We start from the raw sequence: 8,009 nt of genomic DNA on the forward strand, positions 1-8,009 counted from the left end.
CTTGATAAAACATCGACAGGTATACATACTTATATGTATGTGCATAACTAAATGTGCATAAAAACATCAGAGCGTTTCTAAAAAAATATTTGGTTTTCCCTCGTAACAATTCCTGTGTTTAGACGCCTTAATATTAATATTAGGGTGGCCCGCATCGCACTTTTCAAAAGCAAAAAACCTAAAAGAAAATAATTTCACGCCTCAAGCAAGAGTAGTCCGCTAATCTAAGTAAATATTTACCAAAAATATTCGAATAGTGAAGTATTCGAATAGTGATGTATTCGAATAGTAAGGTATTCGAATAGTAAGGTATTCGAATAGTGAGGTATTCGAATAGCATTATTCGAATAAACGAATAAAAAATTCGAATAAATATTATTCGAATTACGAATACCTCTCGAATAAAAGATTTTATTATTCGAATAATTTTTATTCGAATAGTCCCACCCCTAATATATACGCCTTAACTAATACTCGAAGATGTGTCGTTCCTTTTTTATGGTTTTCGGATTAAAAGCCCGTTTTGAGTTCATTACAACAAAAGTGGTAATAGAAAACAATGAAAATTACTAAAATTTCATAAACGAATATTAAAATTCAAGTCGCCAAAAAATTTTCATTATCAGTTTTCAAAACTTTTTTTTGTGTTTTTAAAAGAGTGACTACACTTGAAGTGTAATCAATTAAAAATGCCATAAATTTAGTTTGGAAAATTACTTTTGTTCAAAATAAAAAATTAAGAATCAATTTATTTTGGCTCGATTTGGCTACCTTTTGCCTTGACTATGGCCTTCAGACGGTACAGAAACGAATCGCAAGCTGCCCGAATGTGACTTGCATATATTTTGGTCCACTCGCGGACAATGGCTTTTTTCAGCGCCTCGAGACTGGTGAATCTTTTAGTTCGGACCTTGCTCTCCAAAATGGCCCAAAGAGAATAATTTCCCAGATTCGCGTCTAGTGAATTTGAGAACCATTGTGTGGACGTTATGAAGTTGGAGACGTTGGTTTTTAGCCATTCTTGGTTCACTCGAGCTTTGTGAGATGGTGCCGAGTCCTGTTGAAACGTCCATGGTTTGCCACCGAAATGTTTGTGTGCCCACGGCTTCAAAGTAACTTCCAGAATACTTTCCCGATAATATTTCGCATTTATCTTGACGATAGTATCGATGAAAACGATTGGAGAGCGCCCATCTGCGGTTACAGCGGCCCAAACCTTTTTTGCTGCCGGGTGCTGCCTCCTGGTGGCTAATCGATGACTCAAATTCCCGTATGAACGGTTGGCCAAATAAATCTTATCGTTTTGAGAGTTTACGAATTGCTCAATTTGCAAAATTTTCTCGTCAGAAAACACAATTTTCGGAAATTGACCGCTTTCGGCCAAACGAAGCAACTCCTTCGTTCTCTTAACCAGTTAACTGTGTCGCCAGAATTGAGCTATGACGAGTATATTCGTCAATCACAGAGTAAGTTGCGCTGGTAAGATATTGGATGAAAAAGATAGTTGGATAGTTGCTCATTTTGGGGACAAATGAACTAAAAATAAAACAATAGTAATTTACAGAACTTCTGGACAACTTTATAATATTTACGCACTTGAAATTTTTACGTTGCACTGTACTTATTTGATAAGAACCGCCGCCACTTGGTAAGATATGCACTGACACACAAGAGTTAGCTTTCTAGTTTATAAATCCACTTTTTGACTTTTGCCTTTGCCCCTTTTAGGTTAACATCTGAAAAACGTTATCATCGCACATAAATAAATTCATTATGCGAACTCGTGAACTTTTTCAATCAGTGCATACGGGGAAGCATGACATTATCTCAAACTGTTTATATTTTCTATTTGTTTGTTTTATTCCGGCATAGCCTCAAAATATTCTAAACATCTTGAAATTTGAGAATATGTGTTGTTTTTCTCAAAAATTGTAATTTAAATAGCCAATGGTCACTAATTTATACGCATGACGAGTATACTCGTCAATCACAGTTAACTGGTTAAGTCTGACTTGTTGCTGCTTTGGTGTGAGATCATGCTCCTTTTGGATCTTGTAAGGCTTGATTTTGAGATAATTTTTTAGTAGGGGTAAGGGATAAACGCTAAAAAAAACACTTTTTTCATGAATTTATTGTAGCGAAACGGTTCAAGTCAGTTTATTAAAAGTTGTTGCATATTATAAAGTAACATTTCAAGAATATTTGATAAAATTTTCATGTAAAAATATTGCAAAATGAGCGAATAAGAGCACATTTACGTAGACGTCTTTTCAAAAATACATTTTGCAGTAGTCAGCATATCTCAGCGTAGAATCATCTGAAATCAAAAAAATCGAATAATTTAGTTAAAGTATGAGTTAAACTTCCTCCCAACGTTTATTTTGACGATTTATTTTCATTTTCAGCCATTTGGTAGTCGTTTGAAGTAAAAAGTGATTTTTGACGAAAAAATGCCGCCATTTTGTAGGTGTAAAACCACCTTAATATAAAAAAAATGGCGAAAAGAAAACGTTGGGGGGAGGTTTTTTATATGTAAAATATGTGTGCAAAATTTCAAAAGGATCGGTTGAGTAGTTTTCAAATGCCAATGACTACGCACTTTAAAAAAAAAGGTTCGAGAAAACCGCGTTTAAAGTTTGTAACGGACTACGCGCGCAACTGCTGCGTCTCGGCAGATGTTTGAGGCGGCTCGGCTTTATGCTCTATAACTTAAAAAGTTTTGCTCGGATTGACTTAAAATTTTAACACGGTATTTTTGAAATGTTTTACTACAATAACATGCCCCTTAAACGATTTAGTATTTTTTTAAGAGTAATTCTGAAGAATCTATGGTAAATATATTTTTTAATGCCAAATAAAATATCAAATACCCAACAGAGCGTGTAAGCCCCAACTGTATATGTACAGGGTGTCCGGGTTCTGTATCCACAATGAACTTTTCTCCCGCGACCGGGTACGCTAACATAGGCGCAGTACAAAGAAGCTCTATCAGCTGCTGGAACGCTTCCTCTTGTTGTTATGCCTAAAATACGTGACTTCTATTCTAAACAAGGCACACTTCTTTGGATTCCATTGTAATACCGCGGAAGCAATGCGCTGAAGGACTTCTTCCAAGTTTTTCAGATGGTCGCTGAAACTTTTACCCATCTGATAATGCCACCTAGATAGATCAAACACGTTTTCCAGTGGAGTCCTCTTAACACAGGCTCCACCAGGCGCCCAAAAGTTGCTGGCGCGTTGCATAATCCGGCATAATGGCATCACAGAAAACTGCTCAAACCATCTCCTCCTGTAGCAGTTTCCCTTCTACCTACCAGTAACCACTTTTTAAATCATGTGTGGAAAACCATTCCGGACCTTATAAAGTGTCGATAGTATTATCTATCAGCGGTAACGGGTAGCTTTCCTTTTTCGTGTATTCATTCAGCTTTCTGTAATCGATACAAAATCGGAAGCTTCCTTTCTTTCTTCCTGGGCAGCCTACCGGTGAGCTCCACCGCCTTATTGATGGCTTAATTACTCCACTTTGGTGCATATCTTCGATTATTTGATTTGCTTCTTCGGACTTTCCTGGTGGAACTAGACGTAGAACGAATTGGCTTTGCATGTCCTGTGTCTATTTTTTCAAACTTTCCACAATCACCGTTGAATATGTAGCCGTATTTCTCCGACGATATCTTAGTTTTAGTCTTTATGAAGTCGGGAGGTTTTCTTCCTACTTTCTGGAATTCTTACCTTTGCTGTTGTGGTCCATCGCAGTTTAATATGGTTTCTGCAGCCTGACATTTTCCAATAACATTAGCCCATATCTTGAATGGCAGTTATGTCAGCCTTTACTCCCACGAGGACATCAACCAGCCGGGCAGAGGCACTTTACCCATTAAGAGATCGGACATTCCAGGTGCATGCCCTCAAATCGTTAGCCTTATTCGTTTCCAGGGGTCGTCATCAGTACAGGAAGTTCTCATCCGAGGCTTTGTGTTTTCATTGGGGGGGATTTTTATGTGGCGGGTCCCAAACCCAGCGCACAACCAGCTATCCTAGGATGCTTCGCCTTCTTACGTTGGTTCGCTCTCGAACGGGTGTTCGGGAGCTACTCAGAGGAGCTGTGAGCTGCTTGAAACATATGTAGAAGAATTGTCCTGGCCACTCCCAAGTGAATAGCGATCAGTAACTTTCCCCACTTGCGTGAACTTCTACATATGGAACCATCATCCTTTATGGTTACCTTTTATAATTTCAAGCTTAAAAAATTGGCTATATTTCAGACAGATTTCTACATTTTTCGTTACAAAGTGAGTGGCAACACTGCCCAGGGCCCATTTACAGTAAATGGCTTCTGTTTTTATTTTGCGATACTAGGCCTCTTCTATTCGCTTTTTCTCTGCTCGCTTTCTCTCTGTTAGGCTCACTTGACGAAAAATTTGCATGTGAAAGCAACAACAAAGTTATCGAGTAGGATTCGCCGCTAGCGAGTGGTACAACTCACTATCTTAGCTCTATTCCAGCGTTGCAAAGATATGTCCATTTACACCAGTTGGTTCATCTATTCGCTACTTTCTAACGCTTGGCGAAAAGAGGAGGCCAACTATTAATCAGGTCGCCTATAGTTAAGCGCCTTTATCTATCGGTTATATCGACTCAATTTGGTTATTTTGTGTGTTTTTGCTAAGTGTAAAACAATACAGCTAATATAAAAAGATGTAGAAACCTGACAATTAATAAACATGAATATTTAATTTTTTGCTAAAATTTTGATGTAAATTGTTCTTTTTCACCTAGGGTATATATGATGCGCACATCGCTCTGAACGGTTATCCGTTCCTCGATAGCAAAGAAGAGTTTGCCCATACAACTCTGGCAGCTGACGTAATGCAACCAAAGTAAGTTAATTCAATTGTTGTTTGTGTTGAAAAAATGTTAAATACATTTTGTTAACTTTCATTAGGAGGAATGAAACACTCAATGTTATTACTCAAGATTCAATGACTGTGGATGATATTGAGACATTACTAAAGGAAACGGAGCATAATGGGTATCCAGTTGTAGTGTCCAAAGAAAGCCAATATTTAGTGGGGTTCGTGCTGCGCAGGGATCTCAACTTAGCAATAGGTGGCTAAACATTATTAACTATTAAACAGCTGTAAAAAATGTAATAATTACTGATATTTGCTTGAATTTAGGAAATGCGAAACGTCTAATCGAAGGTATCACTGGCGCATCAATAGTATTATTCACATCTGCAGCGCCAACGCAAAATTTGGGACCACCACCGCTTAAATTAAAGAAAATACTTGATATGGCACCGATAACGGTGACAGATCAGACACCCATGGAAACTGTGGTGGATATGTTCCGAAAGTTGGGCTTACGGCAAACACTGGTTACACACAATGGGTAAATAAACCATGTTCTCCTTACATATTTATTACTAGCAAACCCGGCCCCCTTCGCTGGGCACACTAAAATAGAATAGATATGGTTTAGAACAGAAAATACATGGTTTTCATATTATTTATTTCTTTATTCTTTATTCAAGCGCTTTGGCATAAACAGTATTTTTTTGTTTTTCTATTTGTTTTTGAGTAAATATAAAATATAAATTGAAAATCAGAAAAAAAGAAGATTGTTTTTAAATTTCAAATCAACGCATATGAATAAACAATCGTTTTTTTTCCTGATCATCCATGAATTTTTCGTTTCAATTTATATGTTTTATTAAGCATTGGAGCTTTTTTAACCATTATCCATTTATATTTATCCAAAAAAAAAAAACGAAAAAAATTTTTTTTTCCACGAACACATAATTTCATTCGGATTTCACATTAAATTCTCAAATTTCGTAAGAAATTATTCACTGTTCCAAAATCCACTCCAAAAAAATTCACAAACAATTTTTACATGTTGCACTTACGTTTTTTCCTTATGGCATCCAAATCAGAAAGAAATATTGACACATTGTAACTCACACTGTCAATTTGACCGTTCAGTTCCGCCCCAAGCGTTAAAAAAGTAAGCGACATTATGGCTGGTTCAAAAGAACGCTGTACCCGTTGCCAGTGCTCCGAATTACAACCAAACTTTACGAAACCCATTTTCAATACTTACTTAACAATGTGCGTAAGTTTGGTTTAATTCGGTGCAAAGACACGGCGTGTCCACGTTTTGGCATATATTTCGAGACCCTAGTCATCAATAGGTATGAAAATTACCCCGTATTAAAGCACTTATCAACAGCTTTCATTTGATACCCATATTGTACATACACAACCAAAGGTTACCCGGGTCCACGTTTTGACCTATATCTCGAGACCCCAGTCACGGAGCGGCATGAAAAATACTCTGTAGTAAAGCATTCACCAACAGCTTCAATTTGATATCCATATTGTACAAACACATTCTAGGGTCCACGTTTTGGTCTCTATCTCGAGACCCTAGTCACGGAGCGGCATGAAAAATACTCTGAACTAAAGCATTCATCAACAGCTTTCATTTGATACCCATATTGTACATACACATCCGAAGGTTACCCGGGTCCACGTTTTGACCTATATCTCGAGCCCTATTTCCAAAATAAAATATAATCCATGTTACTCGTGGATGATGTAGCTTTCGAATGCTGAAAGAATTTTTAAAATCGGTCCAGTAGTTTTTGAGCCTATTCATTACAACCAAACAAACAAACAAACAAAGTTTTCCTCTTTATAATATTATATATTTATTACAAGAAATTTATAAACAGAAATATTTTTAATATTGTAGTTGCCAATTGATGATTGTAGATATTTCATCAATGACCCTGTAAAATATATACCTAAATATTTTTTTATTTTAAATTTTCCAGCCGGTTGCTCGGTGTTATAACCAAGAAGGATGTTTTACGTCACGTTAAGCAAATGGACAATGAAGATCCAAACACTGTCTTGTTCAACTAATTGGTGATGCGCGTTAAAGAACCGAGCGTCTGCCATCCTAGCCAGTCGGCAGTTTATCACCGAGGCAGATTGTTTGCTGTACCAGAATAATGTAGCTGAATTATTTACGATATCATTATTGTTAGTCTAACTTAAATATGCACATGTAGATGATGTGTGGCTGGAAAATTCGCTCTATTATCTTTAGCACACATTATGTATGTATGTATTCCCGATGTATTGTATTTATCTATTATTTATTTTATTAGCATCACTTTATTTGGGCGGTGCCAAATTTGTTTTTATTTCTACAGCTGGGAATATTCAATTAGATGTGTAAATGTAACCCAACTTATTCCATATACAAGTTTCTATATATTTTTGATATGTTTTATGTGAATTGTCGAAACTTGCAATATATTCTCAACAAGTTTTAATATTTTCCTTGCATCCGTTACTTTACAAAGAGAGCAACACTATATTTCTATCAACGATTTTATTTATAAAATAGGAAAAAATAGGGTCATTTAGGATAAAATTATAACAAATGCACCTAACTGTGTAATCTACATTATATATTTACGAAAACGAAATTACGTGAAGCATAGTTGAAAGAGCATAAATATTTGCATTATTTTATGTTTCCTTTCATATCTCGATTGTGTGTGATTTTTTGAAAAGAAAAATGCAAAACCGCATAATGCAATGTACAAAGGTCGAGGTCAAATATCGCAACAACTATACACACATATACTTCTATGTATATATACATATGTACGAATGCTTTTCGTGTCTCTATTTTGTTTCTGTATAGTCTTCCCCGTGTTGTATTGGATCGCAGGCATGTCTTGTTTATATTCAGCAATAATTTTGGCATAATTATGCTACAAGTAACGTAACAAAATATGTGGAGCAAATGTTTATGTATGTATAATAGTAATGAAGCACATTTATTAACTATTTTGTGTCTGTGATCTGTAAACAAAACTAAATAAATTTTTGATAAAAATATTCAATGGAAAAACACATACAAGAGTGTGCGTGTTTGTATCTATTTTATAACTAACAGGTTATAGACATCCAAATATGTAAATG

General features: G+C 35.9%; 1 protein-coding gene across 4 annotated transcripts in view; it reads left to right on the plus strand.

Annotated features, from left to right (window-relative positions):
- The window catches only part of LOC129240130 (H(+)/Cl(-) exchange transporter 5), a 33,709-nt gene extending 25,771 nt beyond the window's left edge, over positions 1 to 7,938 (plus strand). For all 4 annotated transcript variants that reach the window (XM_054875665.1, XM_054875669.1, XM_054875667.1 and 1 more), the window contains 4 exons: positions 4,783 to 4,883; positions 4,949 to 5,112; positions 5,184 to 5,397; positions 6,845 to 7,938. In XM_054875665.1, coding sequence (XP_054731640.1) covers positions 4,783 to 4,883; positions 4,949 to 5,112; positions 5,184 to 5,397; positions 6,845 to 6,935 — 570 coding nt within the window. In that variant the 3' untranslated portion in view covers positions 6,936 to 7,938. The remainder of the gene's footprint in view (positions 1 to 4,782; positions 4,884 to 4,948; positions 5,113 to 5,183; positions 5,398 to 6,844) is intronic.
- Positions 7,939 to 8,009: the final 71 nt, after the last annotated feature.

The sequence above is a fragment of the Anastrepha obliqua genome, chromosome 3 (genome assembly GCF_027943255.1).
Source record: "Anastrepha obliqua isolate idAnaObli1 chromosome 3, idAnaObli1_1.0, whole genome shotgun sequence".
In the NCBI taxonomy this organism is placed as follows: domain Eukaryota; kingdom Metazoa; phylum Arthropoda; class Insecta; order Diptera; family Tephritidae; genus Anastrepha; species Anastrepha obliqua.